Below are 19,286 nucleotides of genomic sequence, written 5' to 3' on the forward strand. Positions count from 1 at the left end.
GGCCAGAGGCGGGGAGGCGGGGAGGCGGGTGCGTGCCGGGCCCTGGGCGCGGTGCGCAGCTGGGACGCCTTCCCGGGGGCAAGCGGCGGCGCCCCAACCCGGGTCCCCACTCCAGCTGGAGGCGGGCCATCTTCCTGCGTCCGACCGGGGCCTCCGCGGGTTACCTGGGTGAAAGCTGCAGACCTCAGAGCCTCTTCCACGGTCTCCTCCTCTCTCTTCTCGGGACACCTGCTGCCCCCTCTCCACCAGGCCGGCTCTGCGCCGGGAGGGGTGGGGAGGGGTGGGTTCGGAGACAGGGCGCGTCCCCGCCTTCACCAGGAGGTTGCTCAGCCGAAGGTTCTGGGGCCGGGGTGACAGGGAGGTTCTAGTACTGAGACTTGGGGTGCAGGGGTCTCCCTCTCTATCCTCCAGGACCCCCTCCAGTGGAGCAAGCCGCCTCAGGCTGTCGAGATGCCCGGGCTCCAGGGGGAAGTGTGGCCTTTAGCTTCACTGCCGTGGTACCTGGAGCTGGCCAAGGAGCCCACCGCAGGCCCTGTCCCCCCTCTTGGCTGCAGAGCCCCCCACCCTGAGTCTTACACACACACGCCTCCATGGCCCATCTGGCCACAGACCTCACTCCTCCCCCACCCCAGGCTCTGTCCTCCGTCCTGGCTGCAGAGACCCCACACCTGACCCCAGGCTCTGCCCAGCTCTCAGGTCTCGTCTGAATCGGAATTGCAGGCGGCAGCTTCCGACTTCACCTGGGATTCCGGCCGGGCCAGGCAACAGAGGAAGCCGGGGTGCTGAGCCAGAGAAGGGGTGACAGGTGCTGCTGTCCAACAGGCCGCCCGCCCCCAGGAGAGAGGATGCGGTTTTCTCGACCCTTCGGGAACCAGGGACCGGCAGGCTGAGCCCGCCCGTCCCCACCGTGGGCCTGGGCCGAAGTGCCTTTCTCTCAACCCCTCTGCGGCTCAAAACTGGCCGCAGACGGGCTTCTATTTCTCGTTTCCCTGAAAAGTTTCACGCTCTGGACGCCAGGTAAGTCCAGAATCTTAGAGTCAGAAGAACAGGGAAAGCAGGAGGTCCCCCTGAGGCCCGCTCCCTGTGACCTGCGGTCCTGACTCTTTAGGTTGAAGCTGGGCTGCACCTTCTCTGTCCCACACAGCCCCGAGCACCACTGAAGTTACTATTAATGATGCAAATGAAAGAACGAAAAACACTACTCATTATTACGTTCCCGGTATCGTATTAGCCAAAAGGCGAGCATTCAGTCCACTTTTCAAAACCTGTGCAAGTGCCGTGGCATAAACGTGTGGGTTTACCGATGGCAGAACTGCTCTGGGAGGTGAGTGCCAGACTCCGGGGGCAGAGACGTGTGAGGGACAGTCATCGCAGAGGCGGGGCCTGGGGGATGGGGCGGGCTCCCAGCACTCCCGCCCCCACGATGGGGTGGCCAGAGCCACAGCCCACAGAGCCACGCCCCACGGCGCAGGCGGCCAGAAGCCAGCCAGCGGGGTTGCCGGCTGTACCATTCCTGGAGGCTACCACTGGTCGTCTGTGAATGAGATTGTGTTTTGAGTTCACAGCATAGAGTCAGTCCTGGCCACACTCGGAAAATCGCCTGAAATAGTGACATCGGCTCTTACCAAGCTGGGAGAGTCCCCTTCGCGATGGGATGGGATGGCAGGTTCCATCCTGGTGTGGGAGTCAGAGGACCCTTTTTCCGGCTCTGGCTGCTGGACCAGCGCACCCTTTGGTGCTTTGTGGGGGATGACACTGCCCCCTGGCCCTTGGTCCACTGACGAGACCTGGACGACCTCCGTCTACACTCCAGTTATCAAAACCCAGCTCGAGTTGGCACATGCTCGTCTGCACGATGGCCACACAGAGGCCGCCCGTGAGCGGAATCATCTGTACTTGTAAGACACTGTGCTGGTTTTTCAGGGCCACGGGGCAAAGGACCGCATGCTGGCGGCTTAAACAACAGAAGCCCTCACAGTCCAAAGTCAAGGTGTCGGCAGCCGTGCTCCCTGCAGGGGTCTGGGGACCCTTCCTGCCTCTCCAGCTTCGGGGGCCTCCAGGCATCCCTGGGCTTGTGGCCCCATCACCCTGACCTCGGCCTATGTCTTCACGTGGCCTCCTCCCCCGTGTCGGTTTCCTCCCTGTGTCTCCTAAGGACACTCTCGTGGATTTAGGGCCCACGATGGTAATGCGAGGTGCCCTCCTGTAGAGGCTCCTAGTCATATCTACAGAGACCACCTTCTGTGCTCCCCCCCCTGAGGACGGCGCTCAGCTCACTGGCCTGGCTTCCTGGCACGTTCTGTTTCCCATGCCTCGTCCACCCTAGCTCCCACCTGGCTACCTCAGGCTCTGGACCCTGGGCCCCCGCCCCGAGGACCACCCAGACGGGAGGCAGAGGGCGCCTGTGGGCGGGAAAGGGCCGGGGCCTCAGGCTGTACCTAGCTCCACATACTAGGCATGAGAGTGTTCCTTATTTTAAAACCTGGAGTCCGTCCTCTTGGTTGAAATGCATTCCTGACCACATGCTCGGAGGTCCGGGCAGCTTCCATCCTCGGCCACGCAGTGTTCCCCGACATGGGAAGCTGCTCGTGGGCCGCGGCACACGCAGACTCTCACCCAGGAGGCAGGGGGACACCGGTGGGCACGAGGCGGCCCGTCCATCTCGCCGGGGGGACGGAGCTTTGGCGACTCCCGCTTGGTGCTGCTCAACCAGGGAAGAGTTGCCCTTCATCGAAGCCTAGACCCAATGGAGCCAAAATAACCCCGGGCAGCCAAGGAAGGAGGGACGACCTCCAGCCAGCTCTGAGCCCCTTGGGGAGCTGCTGCCTGGGGTGGGGCGCCTCAGCTAGCTGGGGACCGCCTTGTCCGCTCGCTGCTGGTCGGTGCCCAGCAGGGCCCCCTCCTCGGGGTGAGATGCACGGGATGGACGGACAGATGGCTCCTGGGGAGGAATGTCCTCACCACAACCCAGCTCGGTGACCGTGGATGCCCAGAGCCCGCTCTGGCCCACGCTGGCCCTGCCCTGCTGCACATCCCGCCTGGAGTGGATGTCCGATCGGGGCCGCCGACGTCAGGTGCGGGATGCAGTCAAAATGAAAACTTGGGGCCCTCGTTCCAGATTGTGAAGAATCTCACGATGGTGGCGGCCGAGCCCTGGACCAGCACGGGATCCTCCTGGGGGCCCTAGGCGTGCACAGCCCTGATCGCCATCCCGATTTTCAGGCGATGCTTCTGGGACTCAGAGAAGTTGAACAGCTGACCCAGGACACACGGCAGGCTTGGGGCAGGGCTGGCGTCCCCCACCAGTATGTGCTTGATACTCACCTTGGAAACCTGCTTGTTTGGCTCATAGACGTATCCTTGCAGTCATAAACGTGGGCATAAAGTCTTATTTCAGAAAGCCAGAAAAACTTCTGATGGTTTAAGATGATGCCTTAATTTTTATTCTAATAAGAGTTTCAGGACCTGGGATCTGTTATTAACTTTGCTTCTAAGACAGTCTCGAGAGGCATCAGCTCACCAACTCGGGGTGGAGGCCTGGTGCTCCCCCTTGGCTTTGGGGACCCTCCTGCCCACGCATCCTTCTCCACCTCTGGTCACGCCAAGCCTGCGGTGCTAACCCTGGCAGCATGGCGCGTGGGCTCTGAGCACAGTGACACACCCTGAGTTCTTCCCCGGGCTGTTGGTCGTTGTTGCCGTGATCACAGTGGCCGAGGCGCTGCCCCTGTGTCCACCCGAGGCAGCCTACCTTGGCTTTTCCTTTTTCCCAACGTCGCATGAGGCTGAGGGCATACGGTGCCAGCACAGGCGTGCACACGATTTCCTGAAAGTGCCGTCACGTTCGTCTAACGCCTGTGCGCTCCGGGCCTGAGGGCCGGAGGACAGTAGGACACTCGGACGCCCCGAAGTCACGGCGGACGGCGTTACAAGCTGCAGGGCTTGAGGTGGGTGTGTGAACGAGGCGGCTTTCTGTGGTCCCTTCCGGAGGATGTGGAAGTGTATCCACGTCATCGAGGGTCTAAACATAGAAACAGTTTAACAGAAATCAAAGCCATTTTGATAAGCTTGTTCTTCCAGCATCTGTGGAAATCCATCATAAGACGTCCACTGCAGGGGAGTCACTGACTCTGCCTGACACCGTGTCTCGTCGTCTGGGAAGGATCCCGGGACAGAGGCACCGCGCCTCCCCGGAAACCACGCCGGGGTCAGCTGCCCCGTGGGAGCAGAATCTGCCCTTCAGCCCAGTCCTAGCTTTTCCCACTTATTTAAACTAATAATCTGTTCTTCTGTGCTGCCTTCTTAGCACGTGGAGAGCTCAGCACGAGTCCTAATGTGTTAAGGTAGCAGCTACTGGGTCAGCTGCCCTCTCCCTGCGTTCTCTGAACGCGCTGTTCAGAGGGAGCGTCACTGCTGGGGGTTAGGCTCTGCGAGCCCTCGGCCCTGGCGCGTCTTCACCAGTGACAACAGCAGCTGTCTGAGCCTGTGTGGGTTCAGTCGGCTCTGCTCCCGTCATTGCATTTCCTGAGTTTGCAAAGGAAAACGGGTGTGTGTGCAGCAGTAGCCAATATGCATCAAATTGTCACTGAACAGACTTCTGCTTCCAGGCAAGATGGAATAACAGGAACTAGGTTTACCTTCTCACATGAAACAACCCCAAACTGGATGAACTATATGAAGCAATGGTTTGCAAGGCACTGGACAGCAGGTGACAAAGGACAGTGACCCCGAGTGACGGGAGCCCCGGCTGACGTCCTAGATAGCGTCCAGGTGCAGGGAGAGGACCCGGGCGGAGCCGGCAGCCTCCCCAGGTGAGGGGACAACGCGGAGAGACTGGGGGGTCCAAAGTGGACAGAGTAGCACAGAGAGAGCTGCGCAGCCCCCTAGAGTGTGCAGCTGAGCGCTGATGCCCTCACATAGGTGAGGGCACCGGCAAGGCTGGGAGTGGACCACTGCAAATGTCAGAGGGGGCAGAGCTGACACCCACACAAGGTCATGAGCGATGTGGGTACCGGCCAACAAGAAGACTTCACGATTCTCAGGCGTTTGGGGTGCCTGGAAAGAAAGGGATTGCTCTGGAGGGGGGATGGTAGACCGCAGTCTGAGCTCTGCCCTGGTCTTGCCTACAAATCTTAGCAGCAAGGCACAGAGACCAAACTGCATCTCAGACCAAACTTCAAGAAAACTTACTGTATAAGAATACAGAAATATCTAGCACCCAAAAGGTACACTTAACAATCACTGGCACTCAATGAGAACTATTAGGTGTGCAAAGAAGCAAAAAAAAAATAAGACCCATAATGAGAAGATAGATGAATCAATTGAAATGGACCTAGAACTGACACAGGGCAATAAAACAGTATTATAACTTATTCCACGTGTTCTAAGACTATAGCAACACTACCGATTAAGTTCATGGAGGTAAAAACTACGATGCATGAGATAAAATACCCAAGGCGTTACTGGCAGGTTAGACCATGGAGAAGTGTAGCAATGCCAGCTATCCAAAATGAAACAGAGATAAAAGAGAATCAAAAAAAAACCATCACAGGGACTTCCCTGGCGGTCCACTAGTTGGGACGCTGCGCGTCCACTGCAGGGGGCACAGGTTTGATCCCTGGCTGGGGAGCTAAGATCCCGCATGCCGTGTGGCACCCCCCAAAAAAAAAATCATCGGTGACCTGTGGGACAGCTTGGAGGAGCCTAACGTATGTTTAGTTGGAGCCCTTGAAGGAGGGGAGAAAATACTGGGGTTGGAGTGCAGAGAAGATGTTAGAAAAAAAATGAATGCCAAAATGTTTCCAAATTTGATGTAAACTCAACCCAAAGGTGCAAGAAGCTCGATGAAGCCCAAACATGAAGCCCAAGAGGGAGGCTCAGCGCGTACAGCTGTCCCACCGCTCAACTCCGTGGTCACGGGGAACCCTGGAGGCAGCAGGAGACGGCACCACACCGGGCGGGGGTGGGCACAGAGGTGAGGACGCTCGCCCACCCACGCCCGTGACCACAGGGTTGCTCGGGCTTTGTTTTGGGAGATAATCCCTGTGTGCCCGAGCAGAACCCACATGTTCCAGAAAACGAGTCCAGGGTCCTGAAGATGCCCCCTAATTCGGGCTTGTTCGTCGTGTTGTCCAATCTGTATTTTTACTTCCTTTCCAATGTGGTGGCCTGACACAGCCGAGAGGGGTGTGTTGGAAGCACTTCTGCATTTTTCCCGTGGCTTCTGCCAGTGTTTGCATTACACGTTTTCCTTTGATGGTGGTAAACTCAGCTTTTATTCATCTAAGAATGTGTTTCTGCTCTTTTTCCTAAGTATGCATTGCCGGGTACATGCTTCTAGGTTGACACCCATGTCTGTCACGCTTTGTGGACACCACTTCCCTCCTTTTGTTGTTAGTATCCAGAAGTCTGCTGTTCTCTGTAGGTGGTCCGTTCTCCTTCTGGTTGTTTTTAAGGTCAGATTGTCTGGTGTTCTGCCTTTCTCTCCAAGAGGTCTAGGCGTGGGTTTCTTTTTTATTTATGCTGCTTGTTATACATTATGCCTCCTGTACCTGTACTTTCATGTCCTTTGTTAGTTCGGGGGAACCCTAATATCATTCCTTATAACCCTTCCCTCCCTGCGTTCTTGTCTTCCTGGCCTCTAGCATCTGAGACCCCATCTTTCCTCTGTCTCTGCCAACCTTCCCTTCTTTCTGTCCATCTCTCATCCTCTCTGCTGCGTCTGCATTCTGAGTAATTTCTTCAGATGATTTTCCTGTTTAATATCTCTTTCTTCAACTATGTTTAATCTGATGTTTTGTTTACCTGTTAACGTTTATTTTAACAAGTATATTTATTTCTAAAAAGTCTATTTGCATCTTTTACATATCTTCCTGATCATGTAGAAAATCTTCTTTTTGCTTATTTCTGTGATTTTCATATATTTAAATATTTCATGCACCCTATTGAATAGTCCATATTTCTAATTCCAAATCTCAAGTTCCTGGGGCCTAAATCCACTTTTACTGTTTCTGTTGACTTCCACTCACAATGGTGTGTTTTCTCTGATCTTTGATTGTGAGCTTATTTTGCTTGATCTTAAACCCTGAAATCTAGAAATCTAAGAAATCTAGGATCTCAACTTCGGCCGCCTTATTTCAGTTTGTTTCTGCTGGAGTCCCTGATTTAGTCCTGGAATCTTGCACCCAGCCCTGCTCTTGGTTCAAGGCCTGGTTTCAAAGAAGCCCACCCTTCTGTGTACTCATCTACTACTTATCTCCCAGCTCACTTTCTCTAGTTTCTTGAGAGTTTTCTCACTTTCTTCAATGCAGGATGCAATAAAAATGCATTTTTAAGCAAGTGCTTATTGTTCTGTAGTAAAAACGTCACCATACAGCTTGGGAGCCCTTTCGTCATATCTCGTGTCCTAGGTCCTCCGTCCATATTCATGACTCAGAGGGCCATAGCCCTAATGCCCGTCATGTAGTCCCTGCATGCTTTTTGTCAGTGCTTTCTAGCCACCCAGCTTCTGAACCTGTTCTCTATTTGGGGGATCTTCTGGATCTTCTTTGTGAGCTTGGCTGGGAGGCAGAGGCCACCTCCCCTCTGGAAGCCGGAGGCTCACCTTTTCTTAAGGTTGAGGTCAGATGAGCGGCTGGGTCCCTCAGTCCCATGAGCCCATGTGGACTTGGAGGTCCCCATGCCGTGGGGCCAGGGGAGCTGCCACCTGACGCCACAATCCAATTTCAAGTAATTGGGGTGACAGCAGTTCCACTAGCAGGTCCTGTGGGGACCAGGTCTCTGCAGACTTCGGGGGCTGGGGGCAGGAGCCAGAGTGCTGCTGGCAGCCCGGAGGGACACCCAAACCCTGTGGAGGAGGGCAGAGAGGGCTGGAGGTGGCAGGGAAACAGGGACAGGGAGGGGCCGCTCCAGGTTTCCCGCAGGTGAGAGGGCGCAGCAGTCTTCAGCTTGGAGGCAGGGCCCCCTGACTGTGTTGATGGGGATGAGAAGTGTGTGCCGGGTCGGGGGGGACTGTAGGAGGGCTGGCCCACCCTGGAGAGGCCCGAGGGCGTGTGGGGGTCTTCTAGGTGGTCCCCAAGGGAGAACACATTCCGTCAGGAGGAAGGGGCTGGAAACGGACTCTGTGACTGAAGAACATGGGCGTGAGCAGGTGAGGCCAAGGGGCGCCTTGCGTCACGTACGACCCACACGTGTGCTCTCCTGACGAGGGACCGCACAGGCGGCCCCGAGGCTAACCCTCTAGGAAGGGACCTCATCGCCGTGCGGCTCACGCGGAGGAAGTGGGATTTCAGTAGCCTGCCCAGGGCCTCCGCCCGTGTTGATGGGGATGAGCACGGCCAGCACAGGTGTGACCACGGCCGTGCGGGTGAGGCAGGCTATGCCCTGGATGGTCACCGCCTGCACTGGGCCTGATTCAGGGGAGTGATAGGGACAAGGCTGGGGCGGCTGCCCCCGGGAATGGGCTTGGGAGCCAGTTCTGGAGGCCCAGACCAGGCCTGGTTCACACTGGACTTCAGAGCCCAGCACTAGTGTGGTGGGCAGGCCGGGGGTCGGCTGCCAGCCCTCCACAGAAGCAGCCACTTGAAACCCAGGGACTTAAATTTTACCAAGACTGATTTCAAGGTTATTGCCATTAAAATTAATTTTCATTTTTTCCTATAAAACTTACTAAGGAATTCTGAAGAATTTTCTTAAAAGCTACTTAAATTCCTACAGTTAAAAACGTTAATAGTCAACAAAGTAAAAACACGGCACCCACTGCATCTTGAATCGTCTTTATTTCTGGAATAAAGACTTAGACGTGTTTAGAAAAATATGAAAGTCTTCAACGTATGGCTTCCAGAGTGAGTGAAATGCAGAGGTCATAAAACTCTTCCCACGTAGCCAGAAGCAGAGGGGCTTATGCTCCCTCTTCCCTCCTGACTCTCATGGAGGGTGTGGGGTCTGATGGTGACAGCAGGGTCTGATGGTGACAGCAGGGTCTGAAGGTGGACGGCGGGGTCTGACGGTGGACGGCGGGGTCTGAAGGTGGACGGCGGGGTCTGATGGTGGACGGCGGGGTCTGACGGTGGACGGCAGGGCCCAGGTCTCCTCCTAGAGTTGGAAATGAGGCCAGGCTGTGTGAGCAGCTCTGGAGGGAGGGGGCGTCCTGGGGCCCTGGGGGACGCGCTTGCTCTATAGAGGCTGAGGAGCCCGGTCCTTGAGCTCCGGGTCCTCAGGCGTTACGATCGTGGTGACCCTGCGGGAGTCGTCGGGCCCAGTGGCCTCCTCGGGGCTGCAGCCCTCCTCCACGCTGACGACGCGGGTCACCATCATCCCACACTCTTCTTCCTCGATGACGGGCAGGCCCTTGGGCATCTGGATGTACAGCGGCACTGCCCACATATGGGGCACCTCCTGGATGGCTGGCTGCTTGTTCGGCTTCCCGGAGATGTTGATGACTGTGGACTCCAAGCTCCAGGGCTTCTGGCTGCCGGGGAGGGTGTCCCAGTGCCTCTGGGACCACGTGTCCTTTCTGTGGCCATGCAGAGAGGACAGGAGAGAGTAGTTTTCAGGGACTGACTCCACCCGCAGCATACTGGCGGGGAAGGAGCCCTGGAAGGGGCTCTCAGTCGGCGCAGGTCCCTGGGCTCCTGCAGAAAAAGGAGACATTCCCGTGAGCACCTCAGAGGGGTGTGTGCAGGGGTGGGGGGCGCCGAGCCCTGGCACACGGCCCCGCACACGGCGCCCCACACGGCACAGAGCCGGCCGTTGCAGCAAAGACCAGGCTCGGCTCTGTGCACCTCTTGTCCTGCCCTTTTGCATTTCTGTAAGTTTTATCTCGTTCTTCCTCAAATGTGTTTGGTAATTAAAGAATAGTTTTCTGTTCTCTTCAGATATTTTGAACTTTGCCTTTTATTTCTCTAAACAAAATAAATCCTCATAGTTATTTGGTGTTTTCGCCTGCTGAGTCCTGAGGCCTCTGTGTCTGTTTCCGTTACAGTTTCTGCGGATTCTCTCTCCAGCGCTTCGTCCCCAGGTGAAGTTGGTCACTCTTACTGAGAGCTGCTCACTTTCTTGCAGTTCTCTTCGTGACGCCTTTGATGAAGGAGCAGCAAGTCTCAGAGGGTCTCCGCCTGGCACCCAGGATGGCCCTAACCCTCTGTGTCACTTCTCAGCTTGGGGGCTCAGGGGATCAGCCCCTTTCACAAAGTTAGGGACAGCCTGGTGTTCCGAATAGTCAGCAGTGATTTTTCTCTTTTCCTCACACCCCCAAGGTTTGAGGCTGATTATTCCTGTGTCCTTTGGGGCTAGAGAATTGGGGTCCTCCGGCTCACCTCCACATTTTGGGGTCCCAGTTTTATGGGACAACTTAACCCATATAGTTAAGTTGGCTCTGAACTTGGCCTTCTGTTTCTACCTCCTGTACGTCTGTGAAGATCAAGGTCACCAGGATTGGCAGGTGCCCTGGGCTTCTCTCTGGGGTTCTCCCTGCCTCAGTCCCAGCCCGAGAACCCCTCACCGCCTGGCTGGTCCATCATCACCTTCAGCAGGACCCACGCGTGGGCGCACCCTCACACACCTAAGGGGCTCGCTTGTCGGGAGCACGCTCTGTCCGCAGAATCAACCTGCACACTCGGGCTCATGGAACTGCCTCTCCCTTCTCCCCTCCCTGCTTCACGGATGCCACGTTTGTGTTTGTGAGCCTTCAAATCCAGCTTACGTGGATGACGTAACATCAGTTAACCCTTCCAGCCTCCATCTCCCTTCCAGGAGTCGGAGTCTCCGAGTCCTACATCGAGCGTGCTGAAGGGTCAGCAGCTCAAGAAGGTGCCCTGTGTGCTCTACCGGGATGCACATTCGTGAGACGATGTCGTCATGAACGTTAGTTGGTGAAAGGCTGAGTGGTGAATATTTTTTTAAACTCTGGCAGGATGGAGACTCACAAACAGTGAAGACGCTGCGTGAAACCACTCGCGACCCCGGCAGGCGGGGTGTGGTGGAGCCATGTTGCAGCGTCCGTGGAGCACACTGGACCTTCTGTTCCCGTCGCCACCCAGACTCTCTGGTGGGACCCTGCCCTGTGCGGCCACCATGAGGTCGGCCACCATCACTGCTTGCGGTCCACAGCTCGGATTGGTGGCCACAGAAGGATGCCCAGAGCCAGCCCTCAGTCAGGGGCAGACGTTCGCTGCTGGTGCTTTGGCCGGTGTCCAGCTCCACCTCTTGGCCTGCTCTTTGGCACAGAGGGGGGCAGGGCAAACACATGGGACGTCGGGGGCTGTCTGAGGACACATCGCAGAGACAAGCGTCCCAGCCCTGAGTTTCCATGCTGATTTCTCTCTCCTTTTTTTTTTTTTTTTTCTTTAAAAAATATTTAACTCTCTAGAAAATCACACTTGGGTAGATCTCAACATGACCCAAATTGCCAAATAGCTTACCTGAAGCTGAGCCTCGGTTTTCAGCCATGTCTCCTTCCATATGCTGCCTTATTTCTTGTTGATCATTTGCATCCTACAGAAAGAGAAGTAATACGGAATACGTGATGCAGTATTTGTTAAACTGCCAAAGGGGACAAAATGTAGTGACAAGAGGATGTTTTAGAGACAGACAAGCCTGCCTCTCCCCCGGATGAGCTCTGAGATGTGGGCAGTCGGTCACCTCTAGAGCCTCAGAGCATTCATCTCTGTGTGTGGCTAGAACCACCACTGCTTCTGGTGGAGAATGTTGGCTTTTTCTCCCGCATGTGCATCAGGATAAAGACAAGTGTGCTTTGCCTAATGTGTGTGAGGGTCTCATGGAAGCCGAGGAGACCTGTGTGGGTTCCCAGCACGAGAAATGGTGGGTGCCTGGGGCACACACAGGTCATCGCAAACCTGGCAACTTCTCCATATAACCCGCTGCTCTGTGGTGCTGGGGTCTAGCCAGGCTACCAGGGAGCCCCTAGTGTTTTACACCCACATCTGAATACAGGCATTTTGTTCCTTGCCCTGGTGCTAACCTGGCCCAGCAGACTGATGACTTTATTGTCCCATGTCTGCCAGCTAGCTAACAGGAAGGGTGACCACAGTTCTTGCCAGACTTGCCAAAGGGTCAGGGATGGTGATAATTTCAACTTTCAGTGCTGAATGTGGCATGAACCAGAGACTGGGACTATGCAAAATTGTTCTTTGAAGATTTGGAAAGACTTACAAGTAAACATATCACTAGGAGACTTCTAAATCAAAACAGCATGTCTAAAATATGCTATAGTCTCCCTCCCCTGATCCAATACTTTAAAATTATAGTCAGTATATAAATAGATACATAAAGGGGTAAAGATATAACTTCAGGGGAAAGCAAGAAGGGAAACCCTTGCTGGGCCAGAAAAGACAACTCCCAAAGAGGAGGAAGCAAATGGGCACAGAAGGACATGGTCAGAGGGGTGTGCTGTGGAAGGTGGGAGAGACCCGCATGGAATCCACCGTGAGGGGGGCAGGGTGCTGCTATGGTTGGGGGGGTACCCCCAATGGATAACTTGCTGGGACCACTGCAGGCCGAGCAGCCAGGCAAACGATCGCTGCTACAAACCTTCCTGAGTCCACGGGCGACAACGGGGTGTCTGCCCCCAGATGAAAGCACTGGAGCAGTCATCTTGGTAGACACAGGGCAGTGTGAGAAAAAATACACAGAGGAACTGATGCCCAGGAAGCAAAGGTGAGGTGAGGTGTTGCCAAACCATCTAAAAATTACTGGAACTAAGGGGAAACAAAATATCACTTTGGAATGACAATAAAAACCGGACAAAGCAGGTAGGTGAAACAGTGGGGGACTGTGGAATGGAGATTTGTGGGGAAGGAGGTGGCTGACGGCTACGTTGAAGAAGGCTGTGGATCAGAAGCGCAGCAATGGTTTGCTAGGGAAAAGGGGTGCAGCCGCAAGCTTTAGAGGTTCGCCCTCCACGGAGGCGACCCTCGTGCTGAAAGGAGCTGTCAGTCACCCATCTCACACTTGGAGACTGATCAGATGCTGTAACATCTGGGGGGGAGGGAGCGGCTGCCACCCTCTGTTCTTTAGTCCTGCTGCAGCTCTGGACAGAACTGCCTTCATTCCCAGAGCAGTTGGCTGACGCACCCCACAAGTTCGGGGTTGTGTGTTTTGCTTGGCCTGGCCTTGCCCTGAGGGGCAGGCACAGGTGCCTGCCTTGGTTTTGGCCCCCTTGGCAGCAAGAGCTTCTGTCAGTGCCACCTTCTGGAAGATTTAAAGAGACAGAACCTTTGCCCTCTATTTGCAGCCAGACATTTAAGGAAGTCTTTGTCAGGTCACTAGCTGACCGCAGAGATAACGGAAGAGAAATTTCAGTGACAAGAAATACACACTTGGCAAAAATAGTTTGGAAAAGTCACAAACACATAGTTCCAGCCTTCCACAGGCAAAAATCTATAATCCCTGAGGAGCAAATCTGACTTCCAGAGTTACCACATTATAATACTCAGAATATCCAGTTCTCAACAAAAAATTATAAAACATACAAAGAAACAGGAAGCCCAGACTTTCAAATTAATAGTCAAGGATATTAAATCGGCTGTCTCAAAAATGCTCAGTGAGGCAGAGGACATCATGGACAAAGAATTAAAGGAGATCAGGAAAATGGTGTAGGAACAGATAAGAATATCAGTAAAGAGGTAGAAATTAGAAAAAGAAACTAAACGAATTCTGGAGCTGGAAAATACGAAAATTGAAATAAAAAATTCACTGGAGGAGATCAGCATATTTGAGCAGGCAGGAAAAAGGATCAGAAAACTTGACAAAACTGAAATTATCCAGTCTCAGGACCGTAAAGAAAAAAGAATGAAGGAAAGTGGACAGGCTGGTGGACCTGTGGGACACATTGAAGGTATCAACATACGCGTTGTGGGAGTCCCAGGAGGAGGGGAGAGGGGAAGAGAACAGAAAAATACCTGAAGAAATAATGACTGAAAGCTTCCCGAAGATGAAAAACATGCATCTACAAATCCAAGAAGCTTAACAAACTTCAAGCAAGATAAACTAAAACAATCCACACTGAAACATTACAGCCAAATTCTCAGAACCTAAAAAGAGAATTTTGAAAGCAGGAAGAGAGAAGCAACTGATCACAAACAAGGGATCCTCAGTGTGATAAACAGTGATTTCTCATCAGATTCCATGGAGGCCAGGAGTCATTGGGGTGACATAATGTCATGAAGGAAAAAAAACCCTGCCAACCAAGAATTCTATACACAACAAAAGTATCTTTTAAGAATGATGGAGAAATTAAGACATTTTCAGGTAAACAAATGCTGAGGGAATCTATCACCAACAGACTTAACACAGTTTACACAGCCCCTCCAAATTCTTCAGGCTAAAATGAAAAGATACTAGACAGTCTTTCAGAGCTGCTTGTGGACATCAGGACTCCCACAAGGGCTGCTGGTGGTGCCTCTGTGTTGGGGTCCGTCTGCTTCTATCACACACACACCATCCCGCGGCCAACAGCCTTGGCCCTCCTTTCTCTGCTGCTCTGCACTCAGCTGGGCTGCCCTGAGGACCACTCCTGAGTCACAGGCAAACCAGCCATCCTAACCTCAGTGTGGGGAGCCTGGCTTCTACACAGAGTCTCACTCTGCACTTGGGGCAGAGGTCGGTCCCCTGGGCTCACCTGGAGTTGCAGGGAGCTCTCTGAGCCGATGGCCCTGAGGGAGGTCTCACTTGAGCACCTGGACGGGGGCGACAGGAACTCCTTCCACTTCACTCTGCTGGGGCCGTGGGAAACAGAGTCAGCAGGGAGGCAGGGGCGTGGCATGTGGGGGACACGGAAGGAGGCCACGTGCAGTGTCTGAGGGCTGGAGAGGGGCGTGAGCATGTGCGTGTGTGCGTGTGTGTGTGTGTTTGGTGGGTGAGATTCAAGTAAATGACTTGTTCCTTTTAATTTTTATTTTAAATTGTATTCAATGACACCAGATGAAAGTGATTGAGCTTGGAGGGTAAGGGTGCAATCTCCAAATGCTTACAGCATAGGAAATGTTTTATAAAAGTAGCTTTTTATTTAAAGCTCTCCCTGTTGCTGAGTAAGTGAATAAAGAGTGAGTAATTTACTTACTGTCAAGTTGTGAGTGTGTTCATTGTTACACGCTATTCTAAGATATAAGACTCTCGTGGCCACACACAGTTTTGCCAGGGGACAGAGCATACGCTTTAACACGTGTGCTTGAAACTGGGTCAGGGCCTTTGTAAAGGGCCACTTCCTGCCCTTGAGGCAGGAAGGTGGGCAGTGGGCTGGCCCGTGTTCCTGGGAGGCGAACAGACTCAGTGCCCACTGGACTCAAGCCTGCGTCAGGAGGACACTATGGGAAACCATCGGAAGGGTGTCCTACATGTTCACAGAGAGAGAAGTCAAACGAGCATGACTCATATGTGTCCATTAGCTCAGGTGTCAGTTGTAAAGAAGGTGACGGGGAGCACTCAGGACTTTCCAGGCTGGGGGACAGCTGTGAGTGACAGTGTCAGAGAGTTACCTGAATAATTGTATTTTCTATTATGTCTTCCCCCAAATACCCCATCACAGATGAACCACTCTCCTTAGGAATCTGCGTTAAGAGGAGTACAGCCTTTTGTCAGGTAGAAAAGCTCACAGACTTACCCCACTGTGGATGAACTCAGGTTGGCATCCAGTTCCTGTTGAGGGGAAAGGAGTAAACGATGATTCATCAAGTTAAAAAAGAAGCCCTCGACATGGAGCTTACCTTACACAAAATCAAGCCCATCATCAGTGGACTTTGAGTAACGGTACCTCAGGGGCTCCCAGGTCCAGGGAAGGATCTCTGGTGGGTGGTACCCTACCCCCAGTCCTCGGGTTCTGGCCTGAATTGCATCCCCTCCATTTCTATGTTGAAGTCCTAGCCCCTCGTGACTTTGTGGCTGTATTTGGAAATAGGGCCTTTAGAGCGGCAATTAATGTGGAATGAGGTCATTAGGGTGTGTCCTCATCCACTGTACCTGCTTTCCTCACATGAGGGGGAGATTCAGACGAAGGCCGTGTGATGGCCGAGGAGAGATGCTCAGAATGACCAACCCTGACTACACCCTGACTGCAGACTTCTAGCCTCCAGAACTGTAAGAAAATAAACGTGTAGTTGGGCTGCCTGGCCTCTGCAGCCCCAGCGAAGAAATACACCGTCACACGTGCACGTGTTTTCACTCCCGTTTGGTGAGGACGGGAGTGGGGCGGCTGGGTCACATGAAAGCATGTATCTGACTCCAGGTGCTGCTGGCTGGTCTGCCTTCCGCATCTCACCCGCAGGGCACAGGCCTCCACCTCCTCTGCCCCTTCACCACGCTTGGTATCAGTAAACGTTCTGATTACAGCCGCGCTGGCGGGCGTGTGGTGACACCTTCCTGCCGTTTTCATCTGTATCTCCTCAGAGTCTAGTGATACCGAGCCCCTTTTCATGTGCTTACTTGCTGTCCTTCGATCCCTTTTGGTGAAGAGTTTGTTCAAATCTAACCCTAACCGTAACCCTAAACTTTGATGATGCCCCATGTACCATTTTTTTTTCTTCCTTTTTTAACCTAAAAAAATTAAATATTTCATGTATTTTTACTCAAAAATCATGCAACCACAGAAAACACTTTGGAAAATAGAAAAAGAAAACTAAAAGTTACCCAGAGTTCAATCATTCTAATGCATTTTCATGAATTTTCTGTCAATCTTTTTTTCCCTATTTATAGGATTTGGTTTTTGTTTTATACAGTTGCAAACCTGCCATATATGTAATTTTATATACTGCTTTCCCCCACTTATTACATCAGAAGCATTTAACTTTATTTCATCTTCAAAGCCAGAATTTTCAATTGGTCCATCATCTGTCAGGACTGGATATTCAGCCCATTTTACTTAATCATTCACCTGAATTTGGATTTTTAGATTATTTCAGATTTTTCATTATTATAAACAATGTTATGGTGAACATCTTTGCGATAGAGCTTTGTCCACATTTATGATTGGATCTTCAAGTTAACGGTAAGAAAGAGTTGCGTGCTCCCAAGTGCTGGGTGCTGTGCTAGTGGAGCAACTCTGCAATCACCACCAACAAACTTAGAGGTTTGCACAGGAGCAGACATGCACAGGGTTCCTTGCCCAGGTAACCGGCAGAACTGGGTTGAACCCAGGAAGCCTTAGAGTCTATTTTCGTTCTCAGGAGTGCAATTCCTGGGCCCAAAAGTTTATTAATAGGTTTACCCAAAGGGAAGACCTTTTAAAAATAAACCTTATGATCTAACACGCATCCTGGTGACTGTACTTGGAATCTGCTGAGAGAGTAGATCTCAAGGTTCTCTCTCTCACACACAAGGTAACGACATGAGATGCAATCATCTCACCATGTACACGCATGCCATTGCCCTCTTTCATAGACAGTGCTTTTGGCATTGTATAAAAGAAAACTTTGCCTAACACAAGATCTGGATGCCCGTCTGGATGTAAGAATGGACGTAGGAACATTCCGTTACAGTAGCAGCCCCGGAAACACCGGGTCAAACAGGCAACTCCTGTGCTGTGCGGTCCTCCCCCCGGTCCCTGAGTCCGGCCCCTGACCCCGCGCCACGCTTACCTGCAGCCCCGAGGAGCTCTCGCCTAGGATGCTGATGGTAGAGTCCTGTTCTGTGAGCTTCACGCTGGTGGGACACACAGAAGGAAAAAAGGACACGTATCAGCAAATGTGGACTTTTGGGGGCTCAGAATGGGCTGTGAGAGGCTGCGCGATCATACAAGGCTCAGAGAGAGAGCAGCTCTGCCGAGCCCTGGAGTCTGGCCTCTGACACTGAGAGAGAACAAATGCCCCCTCTTTTAAGCCCCTTAGTTTGTGAGGATTTGTTGCACTAGACCTAAAATGAACACAAAACTATTGCGTTGAATTATCTACGTGGGCCCAGTGTAATCATCTGAGCCTCTAAAAACGCAGAACCCAGGAAGAATAATTCAGAGAGATTTGAACGTAAGGACTTAAACTGCCATTGCTGACTTGCGATTCAGGGGGAGGAGAAACGGTGAGAAGTGAATTCTGTCACTGTCCCCAGTGGGCTTGGAAGTGGATTCTCCCCCAGAACCTCCAGGGATGAACGAAACCTGGGGACACACAGTTGCTGTCTGTGGGGTGCAGAGAAGAGACCCAGTTTCACTCGACCAGGTTTCTGCCCCAAGGAAACCATGAGATAGTAAGTGTTGATGTGTGTCTTCACGTGTAAGATCTTATTCCTTGTTCATATTCTCAGCCCATCCATTTAACATTCCATAACAGATAAGTAGTCCAGAAGAAATACTCTTTAGAAATTGGTACGATAACCACTGCTAGAGCAAGAGACACTTTGTAAAGTCCTCCATGAGGTTTTCTGTTACAACTTGCCCACAGAACACCGTCACATCCACGGGCACGTATGGGGCGCATTTCTTCCTCTGGCAGGTGTCACATGACTTAGATATTTCCCCTGGTCTCTGTGAACCGAGATCCTACCTGCTCTAACAGGGTCAGCTGCCGGAGTGAGGCTGGGAATGGCCATCAGAAGTGCCGATTTCCTCAACTGGATCCAAACCACTATGTTACCCTGGAAACATTTTCTGCCACAAAAAAGACTACCGGTAATTTATTTCCCATCTCATCTAGAGGATTTGTAACTTACATCGTACTTGTATCACATTTTACCCATCATTAACCCTTTCATTAAATAATGCTAGCTCTTTTTCCAGTTGGAGGAGTAGAGGCTGGATTGGAAAAGAAAAAGAATATGGTAAAGATGGTAAAGACGAATATGATACATGCCCAAGGTAGAAGAAAAAGTCTTGATTTTTTTCTTTTAACAGAATGAACTTCACAATACATGAGGCTCCTAAGGAATTGTATATGATCATTATTTTATAAAATAAAACATTATGTATACAATGCACAGAAAAATTATTAGAAGGGAAGACTTAAAAGATACAAATCAAAATTCCAGCAGTAGTTATTGGCGGGTGGGGGACTCTGAGTGTCTTTTGTTTTTATACTGGGAATTTTGTATTTCCAAATTTTCTATAATAAATATGCATTGATTTGGAAATCTGAAAAAAAAATTTTTGAGGTGAAAGTTTACCATCCTGGTTCCAGTTAAGTTTCTATCATTCTTACCAGAAAAGGATAAAAGAGAAACATTCTCAGATTCTACATGAAGGGTCATGGTTAGATGATGCTGTGAAGTGAAATTCATAATGACTTGGATTCACATGATAGTCTTGCCGGTCAGATTTCTCAGGAAATCAATTTAGAAGAAAAGTTATT

General features: G+C 52.0%; 1 protein-coding gene across 1 annotated transcript in view; it reads right to left on the reverse strand.

The window, feature by feature from the left end:
• Positions 1–8,695: 8,695 nt before the first annotated feature.
• Positions 8,696–19,286, reverse strand: part of LOC103012739 (probable palmitoyltransferase ZDHHC11B) — a 35,484-nt gene continuing 24,893 nt past the window's right edge. The window contains exons 11-15 of the mRNA XM_057540982.1: positions 17,586–17,649; positions 15,617–15,651; positions 14,636–14,729; positions 11,418–11,490; positions 8,696–9,629 (exon numbers count right to left, since the gene is read on the reverse strand). Coding sequence (XP_057396965.1) covers positions 9,172–9,629; positions 11,418–11,490; positions 14,636–14,729; positions 15,617–15,651; positions 17,586–17,649 — 724 coding nt within the window. The 3' untranslated portion in view covers positions 8,696–9,171. The remainder of the gene's footprint in view (positions 9,630–11,417; positions 11,491–14,635; positions 14,730–15,616; positions 15,652–17,585; positions 17,650–19,286) is intronic.

This window comes from Balaenoptera acutorostrata, chromosome 2 (genome assembly GCF_949987535.1).
Source record: "Balaenoptera acutorostrata chromosome 2, mBalAcu1.1, whole genome shotgun sequence".
Classification (NCBI taxonomy): domain Eukaryota; kingdom Metazoa; phylum Chordata; class Mammalia; order Artiodactyla; family Balaenopteridae; genus Balaenoptera; species Balaenoptera acutorostrata.